The sequence below is a fragment of the Mirounga angustirostris genome, unplaced genomic scaffold (assembly GCF_029215605.1).
Source record: "Mirounga angustirostris isolate CCGP_5_RB_7025 unplaced genomic scaffold, mMirAng1.0.hap1 SCAF_1, whole genome shotgun sequence".
Taxonomy (NCBI): domain Eukaryota; kingdom Metazoa; phylum Chordata; class Mammalia; order Carnivora; family Phocidae; genus Mirounga; species Mirounga angustirostris.
In genome coordinates, this window is record NW_026991709.1 from 196,468,533 (window position 1) to 196,496,287 (window position 27,755).

Genomic DNA, 27,755 nt, shown 5'->3' on the forward strand with positions numbered 1-27,755 from the left:
ATACTACTATTTTATAGTTGAGGAAATAAAAGCATAGAGGGGTTAAGCAGTCCAGCTTATCTGGCAGCACTAACCATGGTAAGGTAGGTAGGCTCGCTCTGGCAGGAGTGTGAGTTCAGAGAGTTTAAGACAAGGGCAAGGATAAACCTTAGAGGTCAGGCCCAGGAATCCTGATAAGTCCTGACTTATAGGGGTGAGGCAGGAGAATCTCAGGCAGAACTAGGATTGGGGATGAACCATGGGTAGGTTGAATTATCCTCAGGGCAGTGGAATAAAGCCACAGGTTGGTCGTGGCTGACCACACCCTGGTCAGAATCAGAGTGTGGAGCCAGAACAGGGAGATGGAATGAGGTGGATGCCAAAGCATAAGTACTAAGATAGCACAGGTCTGTTCCAGAGTGGGCTGTTTGTGCCTTAAAGGGGAGTTCTCAACGTGGGATCAGACAGGTTTCAGAAGCCCTGTGTTCCCTCAGAAGCAGGATGTAAAGGGGTTATATGTACTGCCTCTGTGCACATACACTCTTCTAAGAATATAGTACCAAAGGATCCTGTACTCTTTCTCCCTGGTTTACTTCTGTGTCTTCATTCATTCATAAATCTTGCAAGCCCAGGTGAGATACCAGGATACTCTTCTGGGCAGTGGGGAACTCACTGCAAGCTGATTCCTCCATTTCCTCTATAGCCATACTTTTTGACTTTTGGCCCTACACAAATGTCACTAACCAATTAAGATAAACTAGGTTAACTGTTATTCTGAAGCTATCCATAGAGTACTCAGCCTTATCAGTTTAAGCCTTAATATATCCCACAAATTTCTGTTCTTTTTCTAAAGATTTATTTATTTAGTTAGTTGAGAGAGAGAGATTGCGGGGTGCAGGGGAAGGGCAGAGGAAGAGAGAGTCTTAAGCAGACTCCACACTGACTGGGGAGCCTGATGTGGGGCTCGATCCCAAGACCCTGAGATCATGACCTGAGCTGAAACCAAGAGTCAGATGCTTAACCAACTGCACCACCCAGGTGCCCCTATCCCACAAATTTCTTAATGGAAGTAAGATGTTTCAGTGCAAAAAATTCAAAGCAAACCAAGAAGTAAAACAACTTATATTTCAGGGTTTCTGGAGCAGATAAATGTTTAATTTTGATCAAAGTAAGTTTTTCCCTCAGCTTTTCTCTTAAATCTGGGATCCTGATGTGCTTCCAGTGATATAACATTCAGGCATCAAGAATCTGTTTCTCGGGGCGCCTGGGTGGCTCAGTCGTTAAGCGTCTGCCTTCGGCTCAGGTCATGATCCCAGGGTCCTGGGATCGAGTCCCGCATCAGGCTCCCTGCTCAGCGGGAAGCCTGCTTCTCCCTCTCCCACTCCCCCTGCTTGTGTTCCCTCTCTCGCTGTGTCTCCCTCTGTCAAATAAATAAATAAAAATCTTTAAAAAAAAAAAAGAATCTGTTTCTCAGGGGATTGCTAATGGAGAAATCTGCCTATTGTTTTTGGAAGGTATGGTAGGCAGTCAAGTACAGATCCCTTGGCTGCTGGAATCCATGACTATGATTAGGTCTCCTTAAAAGTTCCTGATTTCTATCTTCTGGTGATCCTGCAATCTGTTTGGCTATTCTCTCATGAATCCCTGTAACAATATGGTGTAATGGAAATAAAGTAGGGGGAAGACCAGGACTTGAATCCTGGGCTGGACACTAGCCAACTGTTTACACTCAAGAGTAGATGCAGGGACTGAATTAGGTGACATTATAAAGCTCCTGGCATGGGGCTTGACACATCATATGCAATCAAGGAATGTTCACTCGTGCCCCTTTCTATTTCTTTCCTACAGAGACTGATCCAAACCTTTACATTTTTCCTTAAGCCTCACTGGAAAAAAAAAAAATCATTGGATATGGATGTCTTCCAAATTTATCACAGCCTAATCCAACTTATTTGTGATTCCAGGCACTTCCACCCCTCCTCCCCAGTCCCTGTGGGACCGTGCTCCATTGCATGATCTCTTCTCCCTATCTTCATGCTCCCTTCCAAAAGCCCCTTCAGCCCTGCCATTCTTTTCTACCGAACTTCTTCAGAGTATCCTCATCCCTGCCTCTACATTTCTGCACTGCCCATTCACTCCTCAATCAACTGTTAAGTTTCTTCTTATCCAATGGTTAAAATGCATCATTTAAAACCTCCCCTGATAATCTCCAAATGCAATGGTTGTTGTGTCTCAATGTAATTTTCCATCCACTGACTCCCAAACCTGCTCTTTGGTTATAAATTCTCATTTTTCCTTGTTGTAATCTAATCTCTCTCCTCTAAGGCAAAATCCTATTGCAGCTGTCCTTACACCCATTGCAATGGTCCTGAAAGTCTGCCATACTGTCTTTAACAAGTGTCTGAGTAATTTTTTTCTTTAACAAAGCCCTTAGTGGCAATCAGTGGATATCCCAACCTGGGCCCTGACATCTCTGACAGATGCTTTCTACTGGCTCTAACAGATTGTGATCTGCAGTAGCTGTATTTGAGAAGCCTATAGCAGTTATTTAAATGATCTGTTGGACTAGGATGGAACAGTGGATCCTTTGAGAACTGTCTTCTGTTAACTAGCAACTGGTGGAAATGAGCAGGACAAGGTGTGCAGCCAAGTAGATGTTGGGACAGGAGTGGGAGTGACTAACCTGGCTGATCACTCTACCTGTGGCTTTGGCCTTGAAGCAGGAGTAGAAATGAAGGAAAGGAGAGAATACCTTTTATCTGAATTCATCTAGATTCTACACAAAGTCATTTTTGCAACTGTAGACTTAATGCTGGAAGCCATCTTGAGAGTTTTTAACAAGTCATTAGTTCTTTTGATAAATGTTACCAGTTCACCGCAGGCTCTGTAACATTTTTGGTCTGCACATATAATACTCTAAAAAAGAAGTGAGGGAGGGATTAGTTTGTGTGTATCATGGCAATTTTCTAGGTTTCAATTCAAGTTGAAAAACTTGTTCAAAAGTTATTGCCACTTTATTCACAAAGGATTTTCCTTCTACCCTAAAGTTACCTCTTTTATTCTCTCCTGTCTTGATGATTTTGACATCTATAATCTAACAATTTTCTAAGAAAGACTAATTAAATTTAGCCACAGAGGCAACTCTTTGCCATTATGAATGATACCTGAAATCCTACTCCCTTAATGTAGAGTTGGCTTTCAAGAAACCATGAAGATGTAGTTTAGGATGTGAAAAACCAAAGGACCAAAACAGTTCTAGGAATTTCCCATTATCGGGAATATTTTAGAATTCCACTTAATTTATTTATGGGCTTTTTAGCTATACTTCTTTGCATTAGTTTATATATCCTTAACTATTCGTGGTAAATTTAGAGTTAATATTTTCCCATTTTACATAAAAGGTAGAAAATTTTCAACTTTAGAGGTTAAATTACCACTCCCCACCATCCTTTCTGCTATAGTTGTCATATGTACTACATGTACACACATTATAATACCTTCAAAAAATATTACTTTTGCCTTATATAGTCATGTATTTTTTTGGAAGTTAAGAGGTTAGACTTTATATTTATCCACATATTTACCATTTCCAGTGCTCTTCAATCATCCTGAAAATCTGGGTTTCCCTCCAATTCTTTCCTTTAGGCTGGAGAACTTCTGTTAGCGTATCTTGAACTGCAATTCTGCTAGTGACATATTCTTAGTTTTCCTTTATCTTAAAATGTCTTTATTTTGTCTTCATTCTTGAAAGACCCTTTCCATTAGATATATAATTTTGTATTTGTTCTTCAACACTTTAAAGATGCTTTTCTACTGTCTTCTGGTCTCTGTATTTCTGAGAAAAAGCCCATGATCACTTGAATTGTTTCCCTGTATGCAATGTGGCATTTTTCACTAGCAGCTTTTAAGATTTTCTTTTTCATTGGTTTTAAGTAGTTAGACAATTGTGTGTCATTTATCCTGTTTGGTGTTGATAAGCTTCTTAAATCTGTAAATTTATGTCTTTCACAAAATTTGGTGAAGTTATTTGCCATTATTTCTTCAAATGTTTTTTCTGACCCATTCTTTTTCTCTTTTCCTTCTGAAATTCCATTGTGAGCCTTTTGAAATTGTCACCTTAAGATTTTGTTGTTTATTTTGTTTTGTTTCAATATTTTTCTCTCTTTTTTAGACTGGATAATTCATATTGGTATTTATATTCACTGATTCTCTCTATGATCTCTTGGTTCAATTAACCTCATCCAGAGATATTTTTATTCCAGATATTCTTAATATAAATATATTTTTCAGTTCTAAAATTTCCATTTGGTTATTTAAAAAAGTATTTTGTATTTTTGTGTTGAGATTTTTACTATTTATTCCTTCATTGAACGTGTTATAGCAGCTGCTTTAAAAGCCCTGTATGGGGGCGCCTGGGTGACTCAGTAGTTAAGTGTCTGCCTTCGGCTCAGGTCATGATCCCAGGGTCCTGGGATCGAGTCCCGCATCGGGCTCCCTGCTCAGCGGGAAGCCTGCTTCTCCCTCTCCCACTCCCCCTGCTTGTGTTCCCTCCCTCGCTGTGTCTCTCTCTGTCAGATAAATAAAATCTTTAAAAAAAAAAAAAAAAAAAAGCCCTGTCTGATAATTCCAACATCTGAGTTATCTCAGGATTGGCTTCTGTTTCGCCTGAGAATGGGTTACATTTTCCTGGTTCTTTGTATGTCCCCAAATTTTGGACTGTACCTTGGACATTGTAATTGTTATGCTATGGAGATGCTTGATTCTTTTATAGTCTTCTTTAGAGGGTTAGTTAGTATTTTTATTTTAATAGGAATTAACTTGATTAGACTTAATGTGTAATATTTCTCCTGTGATTGATGGAGGTCAAATCTCAGTTTTCTTTTAGCCTTAAGTTGCTAGCTGCCTTGAGTTTGCCTTGCCCATTTGTGTTTCAGGGATCACCTGCTAACATGGGCAGAGTTCATATATAGAATTTGGGGTTGTCCATCTCCTACTCTCTCCTCTCCAAGACTCCTGCAGTGGTCATGCTTGCCCCAGGCTCCATCTCTTAGTTCCTCAGGCTAAAAATATGGCAGGGTTTCTGTTGGAGTTTTAGCTACCCCAGGATGTTCTCTCAGACCAAAGCTATAAAAGCAGGAAATTCACCATGTGTTGGTTCCTTTCTCTAAGTTTTTACTCCCCTCCAATATCTGCTTGCTTTGTTCATTCTGCAGAACCTTAAGGTGATTGTTTTTTGGTTTTTAGCCAGTGTTAATAGGTAACTGTGGGAGGGCTAGCCAGTTAGGAGCTCACTTCACCATACCAGAAATGAAACCAGCACAGTTCTACCTTTAAAAGACAGCCCAGGGGTGCCTGGGTGGCTCAGTCGGTTAAGCGACTGCCTTCGGCTCAGGTCATGATCCTGGAGTCCCGGGATCGAGTCCCGCATCGGACTCCCTGCTCAGCAGGGGGTCTGCTTCTCCCTCTGCCCTCTTCCCTCTCGTGGTCTCTCTCATTCTCTCTCTCTCAAATAAATAAATAAAATCTTTTAAAAAATAAAATAAAATAAAAAAATAAAAGACAGCCCAAATCCAACCCGCCCTCATTTCTTATCTATCTATCTATCTATCTATCTATCTATCTATCTATCTATCTATCTATCTATCCAACCATCCAGTTTACTTATTTATCCTTAAATGACCAAGGATGAGGAAGCTGACTAAAATTTTATCCCTTGGCTCCACCTTATTAGTTTGGAAGTCTTTTTTTTTTTTTTTTAAATAAGAGAACTTTATCTTCTTTAAAGATTTTATTAATTTATTTGGAAGAGAGAGAGAGACAGAGCATAAACATGAGCCGGGAGGCAGGGAGGAGGCAGAGGGAGAGGGAGAAGCAGACCCCTTGCTGAGCATGGAGCCTGATGTGGGACTTGATCCCAGGACCCTGAGATCATGACCTAAGCCAAAGGCAGATGCTCAACCAACCGAGCCACCCATGTGCCCCTGGGAAGTCATTTTGAGATCCACTGATGTGAGGATGGTAGACAAGAGGTCTTTCCCCTGGAAGATAGCCCCATGGTATATTCACGTTCTCAGTAAGGCCTATGCTGACTACTTTATTCAAGATGGCAAATTCTCCCTTATAGTTTACTTTTTATATTTGATAACATTTATCCCTCCAAATATACTATACACTTTATTTATTTATTATATTTATTGACTGACTCTCACCACCAGAATGTAAGCTTCATGAGAGCAGGAATTTTTATATGTTCTATTCACTGCCATATCTCTAGAGACTGTAACAGCGGAAGTACATAGGAAGTGCAAAATAGATGTCTGATTCATAAATAAATGACTATACCAATCTACTATAACTTCTACCCCTGATACCCCTTAATTCTCTACAAGCCTCTCCAGGCAGAGGATTTTTTTTGAACTTAGGTCAGAAGCCATTAGTCATTCTCTTCTACGTTGCACTGAGCATTATGGTCTAGACAGAGCAGAAGGCAAATTTCTTCTAAACAAAGATCTTAAAGAACGTGACCATTTCTTTTACTGTTTTCAACTAAACTCTATAGGACACTGTATTAAAAATTTTCTCTAGTCTGACATCTCGACTCAGAGCATAATAACCACTGGTAACTTCTGATCTTATTCTCAGATGAAAAAAGACATAGGGTTTTTTTTTGTTTGTTTTTTTATTTTATTTTTTTATTTTATTTTATTTATTTTATTTTATTATTATTTTTTATTATTTTATTTTATTTTTTAAAAAGACATAGGTTTAACCACAGACCAAGGTACATATCTAAAGTGAAACCTTCACTTTGCCTATCCATTAACAGATTTTAACTTTAGTGTTTCTGAGCAAGACCTGATGCCTTGGGCATACATATGAAAGCATGTTGGGTTGGCTTGGCCACTGGAATGCAATATATTTAGGTTTAAACCATATTTGCATTCATTCTGTATTTTCAGTTTTGTGGTATGTAAGAAAACATATTAATGAAAAAACTTACAAGATAATTGGATTATATACAGATTCACTTAAATATTTGTGTGTGAGTTTTTCCATCCATACTACACAGGTCCCTGGCTTTCTTTCTTTCCTTCTTTTTAACATTTATTTATTTATTTGTCAGAGAGAGAGAGAGCACAAGCATGGGGAATGGCAGGCAGAGGCAGAGGGAGAAGCAGGCTGAGCAGGGAGCCCAATTCGGGACTCGATCCTAGGACCCTGGTATCATGACCTGAGCCGAAGGCAGATGCTTAACCGACGGAGCCACCCAGGCATCCTGATCCCTGGCTTTCTTTTATGAGAGTGAGCTCATTTTTAATTTCCATAAATCTCTGTAATTTCCAAGGAAGATATGCATATTGACAATGACAGACTAGAGAAGAGAGTAGAAAAGGAAAGTGATGTTGACAGTCACCTGAGCCAGGGTACTAGCTCCTCTTATTCCTGCTGGGACTCACAGAAAATCCTTGGGGGGAATGTTGGGTAGTGAGCTGGAGGCTATGTCCCAGACCAAGTTAAGACAGGCTAGACCACACTATAGGGACATAAGTGGAAGGACCAAGATTGAACTGCAGGTCCCTCACTGGCTGCCTGAGCTCCTGCCAATAAGATCCAGTTGCATTGTAAGACATGACTTTTTTTTTGCAGAGGGAAGCAAAACTGTTAATAAACAAAATTCTCAAACATCATTTTAAAAGAAAATTCCTCTCTAGAGCACCTGAGATTTTCACAGAGGCAAATTATCTCATTTGGGTAGAATGCTGGACTTTCAAGGAGAGTTCTGTACTTCAACCACAGAAGCAGCTGATTTTCAAGAAAAAGTTAATTCTACGCAAGGGTATTTTGAATGCTGAATAAACTCCAGGAGAATAAGAAATGAAGCATTTTAGCTTGCTTTGCACAGCAGCCATGAGAAGATAGCTAACATAAGTGTTTTCATGTGATAATCAAGAAAGATTAAGTTTTTGAGGGCAACTCTGTGTTCCCAAGGCCTAGCAGAAAAACCTGGCATAAAGAAGACTCATTAGGGAAAGCCAGTTGAGTGATGAAATCAATCACTGGTACCCTGAGACTTTAGAGCATTTCGCTAAATTGGTAAAGAGCCAGTAAGAGAACCCGGCATATTAACAGGCACACCAGAGGTACATAGAAAATAAGTTACACCATAATACTCCTTGTGTGAAAAAGGAAATTCACATAATAGAATAAGTGAATCCATACAGAACCAACTACAAACCATAACACAAATTCTATTCTAAAAGAAAATTATTTGTACTATTTTGAGGAGATAATTATGTGGTAATTATTAAATAGATTAAGATAATGGTTAACAATCTTAATAGATATGTATACAGAAAAAAAATTTAACTTAGGCAATGTATTCATTTTATAGGGGAATCCATGATATTAAGGAAAAAATACAAAGGACATTTTAAATTCTGGCCTTTTATAGGCTTTGTTCTTCTATTACCTCATTATCACTCAACATCAAAGCAGATGTTTGTTCCACACTGACATCTGAAGCTGGCCATTTGAAGAAGGGGAGAAGTATAAATGAAACATTGTAGTCTATTTATCTACTCATATAGCAAAGCCAATATTTGTTGTAACTTGCTATAACTGTCTCTCTTAAGTTGCCAGCCAATTTAAGAAAGTATCACTACCAAAACTTTAAATGTCTGTCAGTTCAAGAATTCTTTTTAGAAATTTTAGTCTTGGGACGCCTGGGTGGCTCAGTCGGTTAAGCATCTGCCTTCAGCTCAGGTCACGATCCCAGGGTCCTGGGATCGAGTCCCGCATCGGGCTCCTTGTTCCGCGGGGAGCCTGCTTCTCCCTCTGCCTCTTTCTCTCTATCTCTCATGAATAAATAAATAAAATATTTTAAAAAAAAAAAGAAATTTTAGTCTTTTAAAAAATTACTGAAGATTATAATATACATTATATACATAGACATATGTAGTTTATCCCAACAAATATATACTAAACATACAATTGTAAACTTGCTGTTTTCACTGAACAATATTTCATTAATTTTTTAATATATAGAATGTGCTTATGTAGAGATAATCCCTGCTGTTGGGCCTGCTGTTGGGAAATTCTAATATGGTTTCCCAAATTTCCTCCCCAGTCCTGGTGTTTCATAATCCCTGTGACTGTAAATATGGTGGCATTTACTCCAATGATTAGGTTATGTTATATGGCATAATTGAACGTAAGATAGGGAGAGCGTCTGGGTGAGTATGACCCAGTGTCATGAATCTTTTAAAAGTGCAGAATTTTCTTCTGCTTCTTGCAGAAAACAAAGTCAGAGATTCAAAGCGTGGAAAGGATTCATTGCATTGCTGATAACCTAAAGATGAAGAGGTCTATGAATAATCAAGTCAAAAAGTGAGCAGAAGACATAAACAGACACTTCTCCAAAGAAGTCATACAAATGGCTAAGAGACACATGAAAAAATGTTCATCATCATTAGCCATTAGGGAAATTCAAATCAAAACCACACTGAGATACCACCTTATGCCAGTTAGAATGGCAAAAATTGACAAAGCAAGAAACAACAAATGTCGGAGAGGTTGTGGAGAAAGGGGAACACTCTTACACTGTTGGTGGGAATGCAAGTTGGTACAGCCACTTTGGAAAACAGTATGGAGGTTCCTCAAAAAATTAAAAATAGAGCTACCCTATGACCCAGCAATTGCACTACTGGGTATTTACCCTAAAGACACAGATGTAGTGAAAAGAAGGGCCATATGCACCCCAATGTTCATAGCAGCAATGTCCACAATAGCCAAACTGTGGAAAGAGCCGAGATGCCCTTCAACAGATGAATGGATAAAGAAGTGGTCTATATATATATACACACACAATGGAATATTACTCAGCCATCAGAAAGGATGAATACCCAACTTTTACATCAACATGGATGGGACTGGAGAAGATTATGCTAAGTGAAATAAGTCAAGCAGAGAAAGTCAATTATCATATGGTTTCACTTATTTGTGGAACGTAAGGAATAGCATGGAGGACATTAGGAGAAGGAAGGGAAAAATGAAACGGGGGAAATCAGAGGGGGAAACAAACCATGAGAGACTATGGACTCTGGGAAACAAACTGAGGGTTCTAGAGGGGAGGGGGCTGAGAGGATGGGTTAGCCTGGTGATGGGTATTAAGAAGGGCATGTACTGCATGGAGCACTGGGTGTTATACGCAAACAATGAATCATGGAACACTACATCAAAAACTAATGATGTAATGTATGGTGACTAACTTAACATAAAAAAAAAAAATGAGGAAGGCTACGTAGCAAGGAAAGCAGGTGACCTTTAGCTGCTGAGAGCAGCTCCCTGGTGAAAGCCAGCAAGGAAATGGGAACTTCAGTCCTACAATGGTAAGAAACTCAATCCTACCAACAACATCCAAAGAGCTTAGAACAATATTCCCCCTAGAGATTTCAGACTAGAACACAGCCCAGTTGACACCCTGACTTTGGCTTTGTGGTAACCTTAGCAGAGAGCCCAGTCATGTCTTTGCAGACTTCTAACCTAAATAACTGTGAACTAAAAAATGGGTATTTTTTTAATTCATAGAACTTGCTGTAATATGTTGTGCAACAATTGAGAACTAATTCAGTTCCTCTCTCACTTCTTTTTGCCTCAATCTTTCCAAAGGTTAAGCTATTATTTATTTAGTTATCTCTCTACTTATGGATATTTAGACTGCTTTAAGATATCTGTTACTACAAAAATAACACTCATATATGTGAACACAAGTTTATTGGTATCAAGTTGTTCATAATATCTGTATACAACTTTTAAAATGTATTCTATGACTCCAAAAGCATAAGCAACATGAGAAAAAAAAGATAAAGTAGATTTCATTGAAACTAAAAACTAAAAAAATAAAAAGGATGTTATCAAGAAAGTGCAGACAACCTACAGAATGGGAAAACATATTCACAAATCATATATCTGATAAATACCTAGTATCCAGGAAAAAAAAAGAACTCCTACAACTCAACAAAAAGACAAACTGTAATCTTGAAAAACAAAACTGGAGGTATCACAATTCCAGACTTTCAGTAATATTACAAAGCTGTAGTGATCAAGACAGTACGGTACTGGCACAAAAATAGACACATAGATCGATGGAACTGAATAGAAAATCCAGAAATAAACCCATAATTATATGGTCAATTAACCTTCAACAAAGAAGGCAAAAATATGCAATGGGGAAAAGACAGTCTCTTTAAACAAATGGTGTTAGGAAAATTGGACAGCTACATGCAAAAGAATGAAACTGGATCACTTTCTTACACCATACACAAAAATAAACTCTAAATGGATTAAGGACCTAAATGTGATGATACCTGAAACCATAAAAATCCTACAAGAGAGCCAAGGCAGTGACTTCTCTGACATCAGCCATAACAACATCTTTCTAGATATGTCTCTTAAGGCAAGGAAAACAAAAGCAAAAATAACTATTGGGATTTCATCAAAATAAAAAGCTGCTGCACAGCAAAGGAAATGACCAAGAAAACTAAAAGGCAACCTATGGAATGGGAGAAGGTATTTGCAAATGACATACCTGATAAAGGACTAGTATTCAAAATATATAAAGAACTTACACAACTCAACACCCAAAACCCAAATAATCCAATTGAACAATGGGCAGAAGACATGAACAGACATTTCTCCAAATAAGACATAGAGATGGCCAACAGACACGTGAAAAGATGCTCAACATCACTCATCATCAGAGAAATGCAAATCAAAATGACAATGAGATATCACCTCACACCTGTCAGAATGGCTAAAATAAAAAGCTCAAGAAATGACAAGTGCTGGTGAGGATGTGGAGAAAAAGGAACCCTTGTACACTGTTGGTGGGAATGCAAACTGGTGCAGCCACTGTGGAAAACAATATGGAGGTTCCCCAAAAAGTTAAAGATAGAATTACCCCATGATCTAGTAATTGCACTACTGGGTATTTGCCCTAAGAAGAAGAAAACACTAATTTGAAGGGATATAAGCCCCCTATGTTGATTGCAGCATTATTTACAACAGCAAATTATGAAAGTAGCCCAGTGTCCATCAATGGATGAATGGATAAAGAAGATGTGGTATATATACATATCACAGAATATTATTCAGGCATACAAAAGAATGAAATCTTGCCTTTTGCATCAACATGGATAGAGCTAGACAGTATAACGCTAAGTGAAATAAGAGAAAGACAAATATCACAGGATTTCACTCATATGTGGAATTTAAGAAACAAAACAGATGAGCTAAGGAAAAAAAGAGAGAGAGGCAAACCAAGAAACATAATCTTACCTATAGAGAAAAACTGATGGTTACCAGAGGGGAGGTGGGGGGGGGATGGGTGAAATAGGTGATGGGGATTAATGATGTGTCATGATGAGCACTAGGGGATATATTGTTGAATCACTATATTGTACACCTGAAACTAATGTTAACTCTGTATGTTAACTACATTGGAATGAAAATTCAAAAAAAAATTCAGTTGTTTATAGCAGCATTATCAACAATAGCCAAATTATGGAAAGAGTCCAAATATCCATCAACTGATAAATGGATAAAGAAGTTGAAAAAAAAAAAAGTCATGATATATCTATACAATGGAATATTACTCAGCCATCAAAAAGAATGAAATCGTGCCATTTGCAATGACATGGATGGAGCTAGAGTGTATTATTCTAAGGGAATAAGTCAGTCAGAGAAAGAAAAATACCATATGATTTCATTTATATGTGGAATTTAACAAAACAGATGAACATAGAGGGGAAAAAAAGAGACAGGCAAACCATAAAACAGACTCTTTTTAAATTAACATATAATGTATTATTTGTTTCAGGGGTACAGGTCTGTGATTCATCAGTCTTACACAATTCACAGCGCTCACCATAGCACATACCCTCCCAATGTCCATCACCCAGCCACCCTATCCCTCCCACCCCCCTCCACTCCAGCAACCCTCAGTTTGACTCTTTATCATAGAGAACAAACTGAGGGTTGCTGGAGGAGAGGTGGGTGGGGGGATGAGCTAAATGGGTGATGGGCATTAAGGAGGGCACTGTTGTGATGAGTACTGGGTGGTGTACGTAAGTGACAAATCAGTAAATTCTACTCCTGAACTAATATTACACTATATGTTAACTTATTGGAATTTAAATAAAAACTGGAAACAAAACAAAACAAAATATTCAGTTAATACGTATATTTTTTAAATTTCTAAAAAAGGGACAAATAATCTATTAAAAATAGGTAAAGGACTTGAGTAACATTTCTCCAAAGAAGATATACAAATGGTGAATAAACACATGAAAAGATGTTCACATCATTAGTTACCATTAAAATGCAAATCAAACCACAATGAGGTACTAATTCACATTCACACCCTGTAGGATAGCTAGAATTAAAAAAAAAAAAAAGAAAATAAGTATTTAGTGTGGATGTGCAGAAATTGGAACCCTCACACATCACTGGTAGGAATGTAAAATGGTTAGGTCTCTGTGAAAAATAGTTTGGCAGTTCCTCAAAAGCTAAACATAGAAATACTATATGGCCCAGCAGTTCCACTTCTAGATATATACCTAAAAGAATAGAAGGCAGGCAATCAAATACATATATACACGTGTTCACAGTAGCACTATTCACTATAGCCAAAAGTTAGAAACAGTGCAACTATCCAACAATGAATGAACAAATAAACAATTTGTGGCATAACTATACAATGGAATATTAATTGGCCATATAAAGAAATGAAGTACTGATGATACATGCTACAACATGAATGAACCTTAAAAACATTATAAGTGAAGTAAATCAAGTGCAAAAGGTCACATATTATATATATGATTCCATTTATGTGAAATATCTAGAATATATAAGTCTATAAAGATGGAATGCAGATTGGTGGCTGCCAGGGGCTAAGCAGGGGTAGGCTGGGAAGGGAAATAAAGAACAACTGCTTATTAGATCCAGGGCTTCCTTTTGGGGCATGAAAATGTTTTGGAACTAGACAGAGGTGATGGTTGTACAACATTGTGAATGTAGTAAATGCCACTCAACTGTTTATTTTAAAATAGTTAATTTTACACTATTTCAACCTTACCTCAATTTAAATAAATGTGTTCCATATAATTTTTAATATTTATAGCTCATCTGTGTCTTTCTTTTTGATTACTCTTGCTATTGGTATATCTATTAAAATTTGTTTTATTGAAGATAATTAACATAGTGTTATATTAGTTTTGGTATACCATCCAATGATTTAACAATTCTATACATTTCTCAGTGCTCATCAAGATAAGTGTACTCTTCATCCCCTTTATCTGTTTCACCCCTCCCCCTACCTCCCTTCTGGCAACTAGTCTGTTCTCTGCATTTAAGAGTCAGTTTTTTTTGTTTGTTTGTCTCTTTGTTTGTTTTGTTTCTTAAATTCCACATATGAGTGAAATTATATGTTATCTGTCTTTCTCTGACTTATTTCACTTAGTATTATATCCTCTAGGTCCATCCATGTTTTTGCAAATGGCAAGATCTCATTCTTTTTAATGTCTGAGTAATATTCCATTGAATATACTACACCTTCTTTATCCATTTATCTATCGATGAACACTTGGGTTGTTTCCATACCTGGGCTATTGTAAATAATGCTACAGTAAACATAGGGATGCATATATCTTTTCAAATTAGTGTTTTCATTTTTTTGGGTAGATATCCAGTAGTGGAATTACTGGGTTATATGTTATTGTATTTTTAGTTTTTTGGGGAACCTCCATACTATTTTCCACAGTTGCTACACCAATTTGCATTCCCAACAACAGTGGCATACCAACAAACCATAAAACTAGAAGAAAACATAGGCAGTACTTTCTTTGACATCAGCCACAGAAACATTTTTCTAGATATGTCTCCTCAAGCAAGAGAAACCAAACCAAATTAAGCTACTAGGATTACACCAAAACAAAAAGCTTTTGTACAGCAAAGGAAACCATCAACAAAACAAAAAGACAACCTACAGAATGGGAGAAGATATTTGCAAATGATATATCTGATAAGGGGTTAGTATTCAAAATATATGAAGACTCAACACCAAAAAATAGACACCAACTCAACACCAAAAAAAGTAATCCAATTTAAAAATGGGCAGAGGACCTGAAAAGAGGCATTTTTCCAAAGAAGGTATGTCTATTTTTTCAAAGTTTCTTTTTTCAGATAATCAGTTTTTATTTTACTGACCCTTTCTTTAAGTTCTGTTATTATATTATTTTCTTCCTTTTGCTTTCTTTAGGTTTACTTTGTTTTTCTTTTTCTAGCATCCCAAACTCAAAATGTAAATCATTTATTTTTCATTATTTGGGGGTGAGGGGTTACTTGCCAATGACCTGGTTTGTTAACAGTTGGTATGTAAACATGGAGGAGGTACTCAGCAAAACTCAGGGGCACAGGAAGGCATCCATATGCTGACAAATGTTCATGCAGTGTTTGGGCAGCCACCACAAGGGCCAGCATGTGGAGGCAGCTAAAGGAACAGCTGTACCATGGCTCTTCCATGAGGGTAATATGATGTGCTCTGTCAATGGCAGTCTTTGACCTTACTTAAGGTCACATCTGACTCTATGTTGGATTAGGGAATCTAAGGGTTTGTGAGCAACTTTCTTAAATTTTAATTTTAATTGTATCTGTGTGCAACAGCGCTTTAAAAGTCAAATAGTTCAAAAGTCTTTTTTTGGTTGTTGTGGTGGTGAAACCTTCTTTAATCAAGACACCATAAACCATCAGTGAGCTTCATGTCTTCCCCCAATTTATACTATATCTGTTAAGATCAGAGCATTTTGGCCCAACTTGGATGTTCGAAATTCACCATTACCATAGAGTGAGGTGGTGGGGAAGAGAACAAGATCTATTTAACAACCTTGGCTTCTCCATCCTCTGACAACTGTCAAAGAGTGCACTGCTCCTAAGGAAGAATCTTGTGGCAGCAAAGCAAATAAGCAACGAAATCTTTCATTTGTGTCTTCATGTCTTTCATCAGTGATGAATATTTTCATTCTTTTCTGTTTTTCTGTGGTTCTAGTTAGGTGTTTATTATCCTTTCTCATTCTGTTCTCCATGTCCCATAATACTTCTTTCATATTTCTCTTTGCTACATTCTGCATAGTTACACTCATTTATTCAACAAATATTTACTGAGCACTTACTAGGTGGCAAGCACTGTTTCAGGCACTTGGGTACCTCAGTAAACAAAATAAAAACATCGCTGCCCAGGAGGAGCTTTTATTTAAAAAGACAAAATGAGGAAACAGACAGTAAGTGATAAACACAATAAGTGACTAAACTACATAGAATGTAAGAAGTGATAAATGTCATTTAAAAAAGAGGGAATAAGGTAATTCCTCCTCTGTTTTTTTTTTTTTCCTCCAGAAGAAAGACAATTTTATTTTCCTGTAATGATATCACTGGTTATCTTAGAAAATTCTGTTTCAGAGTGTAAGTGAGGCAAATCTGCATAATGTTTGTCATACTGGTTATGTGACACATATACATTTTATTTAGTAAATCTTAAATTGTTATTAGGTGTAAAACTTGCTAGGAAAATTCACATCTCCCCACATTTCTTTTTTTTAAATCACTTTATTGAGGTATGATTGACATGAAAAGCGTATATATCTCATGTATACACTGAATGAGTTTGTAGGTAAGTATATACCCATGAAACCATCACCACAATCTATGCCATAAACATATGCATCACCTCTAAAAGTTTCCTCCCACTGTAATTATTATTACTACTTATTTATAGTGTGAGATAAGAACACAACATATAATCTACCCTCTTGCAAATTTTTAAGAATACAACACAGTACTGTTAACCATAAACACTATGCCGTACAGTAGAGCTCTAGAACTTATCTGATGTAACTGGAACTTTGTACCTAATATTTCTGCATTTTCCTCTCCCCACTCAGGCTCTGACAATTACCATTTTACTCTCTGCTCCTATGAGTTTGACTATTTTAGAGTCCTCATATAAGTGGTATCCTGTAATATTTGTCCTTGTATGTCTAGCTTATCTCACAAAACATAATGTCCTCCAAGTTCATCCACATTGTTGCAAATGGGAGGATGTCTTTCTTTTCTTTTTTTAATCAAAGATGAGTTGATGGTATATGTGTAAGTTTATTTCTGGGCTCTCTGTTCTGTTCCATTGGTCATTATGTCTGTTTTTATGCTAGTACCATACTGTTCTGATTACTGTAGCTTTGTAATATATTTTTTAATTCAAGTACTATGATGCTTCCAGCTGTGTTCAATTGTTTCTTCTCTTTTACTGGCATTTATTTTCCCAGCCTTAAATGAATTCCTAAACTACTTGGCAGTAGTACATTGTGCATGTTAGGTATACATAAAATGTTTTCTTAATGACTGAAATATTCCCTGTGTTTTGCCCTTTGCTCTTCTCCCATGTTCTCACTTTTTCAGATAGCTTTGTTTCTGCATACAGAAACTATTCCCATGAAAATTCTCATCTCCATCTGTGACATCTCACCTGCATCCCAGATGCCCTCACTTCATGACCTGTGGGTTGTTTGGCTATCACTTCAAACTCAACATAGCCCAAATTGAACTCATCATTTCCTTCACTCAGCTGGCTTAATAATTATAGCACCATTCTCCTTGTCTCCAAGGTAAAAAAAACCCAAACAACCCCATTGAGTTATAGGTTTTAGAAAAAGAAAGAAAAAGTGATAAGAGAAATAAGTTTATAAATGTTACATTTAGAAGACTACTCATCCTTTCAAAAAATAATTATTGAGTACCTACCATATGCCAATACTCTATTAGGTTCAGAGGATTTGCTGGTGAATACGATTAAAAAAATCTCTGTTTTCGTAGTGCTTACAGTCCAGTGATAGAACACAGAAAATAAAAAGGGTAAATATGTAAACTATTTAGTATGCTAGATGGTCCTAAGAAAAAATATAAAGCAAAGAAGCGACACTGAGAATATGGATGTGTATGTGAGAGATGGTGGTAATAATGGTTTCAATTCTAAAGATTTTATTTATTTATTTTGAGAGAGAGAGACAGAGAGAGTATGAGCTGGGGGGGCAGAGGGAGAGGGAGAAGCAGACTCCTCACTGAGCAGGGAGCCCAATGTGGGAGCCCTATCCCAGGACCCTGAGATTATGACCTGAGCTGAAGGCACATGCTTGACTGACTGAGCCACCCAGGAACCCCTGGTGGTTTCAATTCTAGATAGGGTGGCCAGGAAAAGCCTGAAAGGGTGATATTTGAGTAAAAACATGAAGAAGGTGGGGATGCAAGAACCATGAGGATGTTGAGGGAAATAGCAGATGCAAAGGAAGGCCCTAAAGTAGAAACGTGTTATATTTTCAGGGAATAGCAAGGAGGCTATTGTAAACTAGACTGATCAATGGGGGAAGGATAGGAAATTAGGTTATAGGGGTGATGAGGCTCAGTCCAAATCTTAAAGGGCACGATGCCCTATCTTCTCTAATCTTATTACTAGCCTCCTTATCCTGGGGCTCTATCACTTCATGTCTGCAACAGCTTCTAACTTATCTCATCTATTTTCTAGTTGAACCTATATATTACCCCTGTGATAATCTCAAATTACCACCTTCAACATGTCATTCATGTCATCCTTCTGCTCAAGGATTCATTAAGGGTTATCTAATGCATCAAATCTAAGTCAGTGTCCAGGGTTTTCAGGGCTATCCTAGACTTATTTAATCTGTCTCTAACACATTTTCTGATTGGACATTTACTGAGTTCTTTCTCTGTTCAAGAGGCTGTGAGCAATTGGGTAAGAAACAGGTTCCAAGACCTGGAGTTTACTGTCAATACAAACCTTTTCCCAGCTCTCATAACCTCTTTTAATTTCCTTCTAATTCAATACATTGATATCTTTGTTGTGTCTGACTCATGCTTTTGCCTTTGCTACTTTTTGTGCTTGAGTATCTTCTCTTCTTGATTGCCAATAAAATCCGAAATCCTTTCATGGCTACAAGGCCCTATATAATGTGGTCCCTGACTATCTCTTCAATCCCCTCTTGAGATATCCTTTCCTTCTCTCACTTGCAACATTCCAGCAACACTGACTGCCATTCAGTTCTCTGAATATACCAAGCTTTTCCCTGCATTTAGTCCTTCTCCTGCCTAAATCACATTATCCACTCTTTCTGTTTACTCATACTTTAAGCCTCAACGTGGATGTCATAAGAGCCTCCCCTCACTCCAATATGCATGAGGTTGCAGAGCACTCTGCATGATTTTCCTTTATAGCACCTATCACACTTTTTAAACTACATACTTATTCATATGATCATGTGTTTGGTGATCTCTCTAGTAGAGAGAGGTGGTCTCTCTTCTAGATCATAAGCTCCAGGAAGACAAGCAGATATTTTTCTTGCTCACCCCAGTATCCCCAGGTTCTAGCCCAATAGCTGGTAGGTGCTTAATAAATATCTTTGAACAAATGAATTAGTACCCTATCTGGACCCTAGACACTCTTTAATTCAATTACTTTCATTTTCTCCAAAAGCCCTTTCTCCAAGAGCCTGGCTTCTCAGTCTTTCAATGATCCTCTTCTTCTCTGACTTCTTTTTTCTTTTTAAAAAATAGTTCTTTGAATATTGAAAACAAAACCTTGGTGACAACTGATCTAGCTCACCATGACAGAAAAAGACATCTCTCTCAGTGTATATTACATGGTAAAGTTGACTGTATTTCTTTCCCAAACTATACAGTTTAATCCTAAATACAAAGCAAGGTCTAAAATGTGATTAGAAAAAAATATAAAACAACCAATGACTTAGAGAAGACTACTCATTTTTTTAGCTTAAAAAACTCCATAAAAATTTGCCTGAAGGGTTGTATTTTTTGTTTGTTTTTTCCTGACAGCTTATTGTGCTTAAAGTCTTGCTGCATGTCAGTAAGACATATACCCTAATCTTACTTTTCCACTTAGCTTTGGTACTTAAAATCAGGAAAACAGGTTTCACACCTTCTAGAAATCTTGTAATGCTCTGTTCAGACCTTGTCAGGGTCAGGGACATTCCTTTTTAGAGGGACATATCCCTCTAAATCCCAAGCAGTTATTTTTAAAGAAGAATTTTTAAAGAAGAAAGGTAAAAGGGGCTCACAAACAAGAAATTCTTAGTAAATATTTGCTAAACTGCTCAATTAAATACAAATTCCTTGATTCACAGAGGACCGAATGGTTATTTGATCACTTCTTCATTCATTCACTCAATAAATATTTATTTAATGCTCCAACTCCAAAGTCCTGTGCTTAGCACTGGGCGGGGGGATGGTACAAAGACACATAAGAAAGCTCCCATTCCAGTGGGGGAAATCTACATGCACATGTATGATTACAATTTAATATCTAGTAATGGAATAAAGCTAGATACAGAGTGTTACCATGGGCACAATGAAGTTTCAGGGCCTGATTATACTCATAAATACTGAGGAAGGTTTCATATAGCTGAGTTTCAATGGACAGGAGTTTACCAAGCCAGCAAGGATAGGGAGGCATGAAAGAGCAAGGCATGTTTAGGGAAAGACAACTAAGTCATCAAGATGCAGGAAATAAGGTTAGAGAAATAAAATTATATCATGCTGGACCTTTTATGTCACACTAAGTAACCAGGGCTTTAGCTTAAGTGGGGGCTGACGTGAACAGTTTGCATTTTTAAGAGGTAAGGGTGGTCTGCTGTGGACAATAACTCAGGGTAGGAAGGCAGTAGATTCAGGGAGTCTGCATTTGGGAATAAATGTGGAGAATCTGGGGTGAAAACAGGGAAGGGTAGGGGGAGTGATATGATTGATATTTGGGAGTCAGAAGTTGATAAGATACAGTGATTAATTGAGAAGGGAAGGAGATAGAGAGAGAGGAACCTAGGAGGATGCCAAAATTTCTGACATGGATTTCTGAGCAAATGATAATGCCTTTCACTTGATTTAAGGAGCACAGAAGGAAGTATATGTGTAAGGAAAGAAACTGAATTGAGTTTAGATATGCTGAGGTAGAAATGTCTGAGGGACATCCAAGGGCAGATGTCTGGTAGGAAAAAGGAAATGAAACTCTGAAGCTCAGGGGAAAGGTCTTAATCAGAGATTTAGATTTCAAAGCTAAATATTTATGATTTTGTACAGAATGATAAAATGTCACAAAAACAGTTACAGCTACTAAGGCCCTACCAGCTGCTGCTTCTTCCTTCCTGCAGATTGTTTAATACTCATCAGTCAACATCTATCAGGATGTGCTATGCGGGTTTGCAGTTTGTCATTCACAGGAGCCTCTCTAGGTTTGCCTGTGGGATCAGCAATGAGACTCAGAGTGCAGAACATCTGGTCCTCTCTTTAGCCTGCTCCCTCTGCTCACACATGTTCTCAGGCACAGAGGTGAGTGTCCTGGCAATACTGAACACTAGACTAGCACTGTTTGATTGGTAAACTGATTGCTCTGTATCAACACTCTGTGCACCTAATGTAATACATCCCTAACCTTTCAAGATTTCTGATAACTGCTTCAAGGCAGTAATATATGACCAGTTTAATACCTAATCATTAGGAAAGCATATTTAGTTGGTATCACCAGCTCAATGAACTAAAATTTTTGAGGGCTTATACAATGACATAAATGCTAATGGAAAGAAGGAACACTTATCAATTAAACCTAGATCTAAAATTCTGCGTATTAGTTCACTCTTAAAACTGAAGAAAGTAAATAGTATTTTTAATTAAGGACCTTACAAGTTTATTATGTGAATGGGAAGCTGGTATAGTTCTCTAATATCTAGGGATTTTTAAATGACCAAAACATTTCCAGCAACTCTACAAAAAAAATTTTTTTTTACCTTTCTTCTTTAAAAATGTTTTATTGTTTCTTGAGGCCCAATTATAAATAATAATCCCAAAGATAAAACAACTGACACACTGATGATCCTGCATGGATTACAAACCACAGCAGGGGTGTCTCTGCTGGGCACAGGCACTGTGTGAGGTGCTGGGATCACAGAAAGAGAAGACACAGTCACTAGCACCCAAGGATCATAAAGTAGGGTGCTCTGGTTTTCAAACTGCAACCCAGGGACTTTCAGTGGTTACACCCAGTACCGGGTGGAGGAAGGGGAATAGTGAGATTCCTATTTTTCCCTTTTCCCTCCAACAGTAAAGTAGCTCTATTTTATCTGTTTCATTTATTGAACTTACTCAAAAAATTTAGCTTTTAGAAAGGATTCTTCCACATACAAAAATAAATAATAAAGTTTACAAACCTCTGGCCTAGTAGAAAAATAGGAGCAGCCAGAATCTGCATCCACACAGCCCAGTACCCGTAGCTACCATCCCAGCCACAACTGCCTTTTACCACAGCCTTTCGAGACATACATACTGGGAGACAGCCGTGACAAGGAAAACCCACATGCCCTCATCAATGAGTGTATCATTTTAGCTCTATGCCAAAGTGAAACAAGGTGCTTTAATTTTCAGGGCAAGGTGTGTCAAGATCAGAGGTACTGTGGAGCATGCAAATTAACGGCTTTTCTTTTGTACTGTTATAACTTCCATTTTAAATTTTCCTACATATAACATGCAATTGGAAAAAATGGAACAGTTGTTTTCAAATTTTAAGTAAACAAACAAACAAACAAACAAAAAAACCCCAAAACCATAAAGCACTCTGAATACAGGAAGTTTCCAAGCAATATAAAGTATCCCCAAATTTATTTTCTCTCTGCCCCACCTGGAGGACAACCAGAGAAACATCTGGCCTCCCTAAAATTAGCTACAACGATCATCTCACCCCATCAGAGCCTTGCTGGCCTGTAGAGAAAGCGAAGCCTAGAGTGTCTCCTTGACTCCTCCCCACCTTTCAAGAAGGAAGCACTGCTGCAGTTGCTCATGCTTCAAGGCTTCATTGTTCTACCAAGATATATGGTCTACTGCATATCAGCCCCATTCTGTGGCCTCTCTTCCAATCCAGGACAAAAAGGAATGATGGAGTAAGACCAACCTTCCCTTCTGTCCAGAAGATGCTCTCCCCTTTGCAGGACTAGAATGGCACTGAGGGCTGAGGCTGCTCTCAGATAGGAGGACACCATTAGGTGTCAATAGGACAGCCTATTCCTATTTGCCTGTGAACCCTCTCTTCCACATGCAGCAAGGCAGGGCCCAGGGCTTCCTGCTTTCTAGAGCCGAGCCTCTCTGCTGAATTTGCTTTGTTCTGTGTTTCTCCTACGTGTTTTCTCTGGTACTGAATAGATGCATCCTTTTCTTTCTGAGGTGGTGACAGCCAAGACTGGGATTTGAACTTCCATGTGGAAATAGGCATAGGTTAAAAAAGAGGCCACACGTGACTTCAAGGTACACTGGGATTTGAGGCAAAACTCCCAGCTAAGTAAGAGGTTACTTTATCTTGTTTTTCCTTCTCTGTGCATCTATCTTCTCTGAAGGCCAGAGATGCTTATGACCCAGGCAATACCATCCTTACACAGTCTCAACCTCACCACAACCTCTAGTAACTTTTACCTGATCTGCTTGCCTTCTCTCATATCATATAAGGAAAAGAAGACATCGGTGTCTTCCCCAATGGTATTGTAGGTGAAACTCTTCAGGCTGAGGAAGAAGTGGTGTGGCACTGGCATCCGACAGGTATCCCCATGACGTGGGCGCATTGTATCTACCTAACAAGGAAGGCAAAAAACAGTGATTCCTATTTTAATTATTCACTACATTGATCATAAATAAAATGAAAACTAAATGACTAATTCTCCTCATACTACCAAAGGGGATTATGTAAGAGAGACAGAAGGGGTCTTCTCTGCTAGTAGGGGAGCGCTGTGTCAATATGCTTGGTTTGGGGCAGGCAAATATGCAGCTGAGAGAAGTAAACTGAGTGAAGGAGCTATGGGAATGGTAATTCCAACTTATGAGTGAACTTAATTATATAGTGGAGATATTAAGTTCATTCATAAGTTGGAATTACCATTCCCATCCCATTACCATACACTTGATTTACAATGTTAGATGGTAATAGATACCATTCTAAATGACACTTTTACTTTCTCCCAGACAGATTCATTTTAGTTTCCCAGTCTACGTTATTTCAGTTGTGCTTATGTAAATTTGCACAGAGGAGTGAGGGGAGACTGGCTATATCTGCTCAGAGGTCAGGGCTATTTAGATGAAAGGCATCACAAGATCAAGATGTCTGTGGTGGCTATCATTGCCTGTTGCATCCCCATGCTGTGATCTCTTAAAAGTGCTGTGGGAAAAGACTGGGAGGCCTAATTAAGCTGCTTACCTGGGATGTGCTTTGCTGGACACTCTGCCGGCTGGATAAGTGCTGTGGAAAGAAAGACAAATTCACTCATCTGGGAAGGAAACTAACTTTTATTAAGCACCCTCCATATGCTAAGCATTCTGCAGTCTTTTACATATATGTTCTCACTTAATTCTGATAACCTTTTTAGAACAATGCTATTTGTACTTGATGGAGGCAACTAAAGTTTGGTGTAAGAAAGTGATGTGTTGGGCGCCTGGGTGGCTCAGTTGGTTAAGCGACTGCCTTCGGCTCAGGTCATGATCCTGGAGTCCCGGGATCGAGTCCCGCATCGGGCTCCCTGCTCGGCAGGGAGTCTGCTTCTCCCTCTGACCTTCCCCCTCTCATGTGCTCTCTCTCTCATTCTCTCTCTCTCAAATAAATAAATAAAATCTTTAAAAAAAAAAAAAAAAGAAAGTGATGTGTTGATGGGGCGCCTGGGTGGCTCAGTCATTAAGCGTCTGCCTTCAGCTCAGGTCATGATCCCAGGGTCCTGGGATCGAGCCCCACATCGGGGCTTCTCCCTCTCCCACTCCCCCTGCTTGTGTTCCCTCTCTCGCTGTGTCTCTCTCTGTCAAATAAATAAATAAATAAAATCTTTAAAAAAAGAAAGTGATGTGTTGAAGATCATAGAGCAAGAAGGTGGCAAAGTCTGGATTCAAACTCAAGCCTCTCCAGCCCACAGTACCAGCCAAGTCACAGGTGCTTGCTACTGGATTTGTGCTTTGGCACTATCCTCTCCACACTCTCTACCACATACCTAGCTGTAAGATCCAGTTTCTTTTTTTTTTTAATTTATTTTTAAATTTTATTTTATTGTTAGTCACCATACATTACATCATTAGTTTTTAAAAAAATTTTTTTAAAGATTTTATTTATTCACTCGAGACACACACACACGGGGGCGGGGGCGGGCATGAGCAGGGAGAGAGGCAGAGGGAGAAGCAGGTTCCCTGCTGAGCCAGGAGCCCAATGTGGGGCTTGAACCCAGAACACTGGGATCATGACCTGAGCCGAAGGCAGATGCTTAATCATCTGAGCCACTCAGGCGCCCTACATCATTAGCTTTTGATGTACCGTTCCATGATTCATTGTTTGCATATAACTCCCAGTGATCCATGCAATACATGCCCTCCTTAATACCCATCACTGGGCTAACTCTCCCCCCTACCCCCCTCGCCTCTAAAACCCTCAGTTTGTTTCTCAGAGTCCATAGTCTTTCATGGCTCATCCTCCCCTCCGATTTTCCACCCTTCATTTTTCCCTTCCTACTATCTTCTTATTTTTTTTTTTTAACATATAATGTATTATTTGTTTCAGAGGTACAGGTCTGTGATCCATCAGTCTTACACAATTCACAGCATTCACCATAGCACATACCCTCCCCAATGTCCATCACCCAGCCACCCTATCCCTCCCACCCCCCACCACTCCAGCAACCCTCAGTTTGTTTCCTGAGATTAGTAAGAGTCTTTTATGGTTTGTCTCCCTCTCTGGTTTCATCTTGTTTCATTTTTTCCTCCCTTCCCCTATGATCTTCTGTCTTGTTTCTTAAATTCCTCGTATCAGTGAGATCATATGATACTTCTCTTTCTCTGACTGACTTATTTTGTTAGCATAATACCCTCTAGCCATCTTGCAAATGGCAAGATTTTGGTTTTTTTTAACAATATTAGATATTTTGCATTACTTTTTATTTTTTTTTATTTTTTGACAGAGAGAGAGACAGCGAGAGAGGGAACATAAGCAGGGGGAGTGGGAGAGGGAGAAGCAGGCTTCCCGCCGAGCAGGGAGCCCGATGCGGCACTCGATCCCAGGACGCCGGGATCATGACCTGAGCCGAAGGCAGACACTTAAAGACTGAGCCACCCAGGCGCCCCAAGATTTCATTTTTTGATGGTTGCATAATATTCCATTGTGTGTGTGTGTGTGTGTATCACATCTTCTTTATCCATTCATCTATTGATGGACATCTTGGCTCTTCCCATAGTTTGGTTATTGTGGACATTGCTGCTATAAACATTGGGGTGCACGTACCCCTTCAGATCACTACATTTGTATCTTTGGGGTAAATACCCAGTAGTGCAATTGCTGGGTCATAGGGTAGCTCTATTTTCAACTTTCTGAGGAACCTCCATACTGTTTTCCAGAGTGGTTGTACCAGCTTGCCTTCCCACCAACAGTGTAGGATGGTTCCCCTTTCTCCGCATCCTCACCAAATCTTTCATTTCCTGACTTGTTAATTTTAGGCATTCTGACTGGTGTGAGGTGGTATCTCATTGAGGTTTTGATTTGGATTTCCCTGATGTCGAGTGATGCTGAACACTTTTTCATTTGTCTGTTGGCCATTTGGAAGTCTTCTTTGCAGAAATGTCTGTTCATGGCATCTGCCCATTTTTTAAAATTTATTTTATTATGTATGTTAGTCACCATACAATACATCATTAGTTTTGATGTAGTAATCCATGATTCATTTTTTTTTTTTAAAGATTTATTTATTTACTTGAGAGAGCGAGAGAGTACATGAGAGGGGGGAGGGTTAGAGGGAGAAGCAGGCTCCTTGTCGAGCAGGGAGCCCAATGTGGGACTCGATCCCAGGACTCCAGGATCATGACCTGAGCCGAAGGCAGTCGCTCAACCAACTGAGCCACCCAGGTGCCCCTCATTGTTTTCATATAACACCCAGTGCTCCATGAAGTAGTGCCCTCCTTAATATCCTCACCAGGCTAACCCATCCCTCCACCGCTCTCCTCTCTAAAACCCTCAGTTTGTTTCTCAGAGTCCGTAGTCTCTCATGGAGACTCTCTTCTTCTCCGATTTCCCCCCTTCACTTTTCCCTACCTTCTCCTAATGTCCTCCATGCTATTCTTTATGTTCCACAGATAAGTGAAACCATATAATTGACTTTCTCTGCTTGACTTATTTCACTTAGCATCATCTCCTCCAGTCCCAACCATGTTGATGTAAAAGTTGGGTATTCATCCTTTCTGATGGCCAAGTAATATTCCATTGAATATATATGGACCACATCTTCTTTATCCATTCATCTGTTGAGGGGTATGTCAGCTCTTTCCACAGTTTGGCTATTACAGACATTGCTGCTATGAACATTGGGGTGCATATGGCCCTTCTTTTCACTACATCTATGTCTTTGAGGTAAATACCCAGTAGTGCAATTGCTGGGTCATAGGGTGGCTCTATTTTTAATCTTTTTTTTTAAATTTTTAAAAAATTTTTATTTATTTATATGAGAGAGAGAGAGAGAAACAGAGAGAGTGTGCACAAGCAGGGGGAGGGGCAGAAGGAGAAGCAGGCTCCCTGCTGAGCAGGGAGCCCGATGCAGGGCTCAATCCCGGGACCCCGGGATCATGACCTGAGCCGAAGGCAGATGCTT

General features: G+C 38.7%; 1 protein-coding gene across 1 annotated transcript in view; it reads right to left on the minus strand.

Moving 5' to 3' along the window:
• Positions 1–27,755, minus strand: part of DOCK3 (dedicator of cytokinesis 3) — a 568,243-nt gene that overhangs the window by 137,681 nt on the left and 402,807 nt on the right. The window contains exons 8-9 of the mRNA XM_064595595.1: positions 24,344–24,385; positions 23,569–23,723 (exon numbers count right to left, since the gene is read on the minus strand). Coding sequence (XP_064451665.1) covers positions 23,569–23,723; positions 24,344–24,385 — 197 coding nt within the window. The remainder of the gene's footprint in view (positions 1–23,568; positions 23,724–24,343; positions 24,386–27,755) is intronic.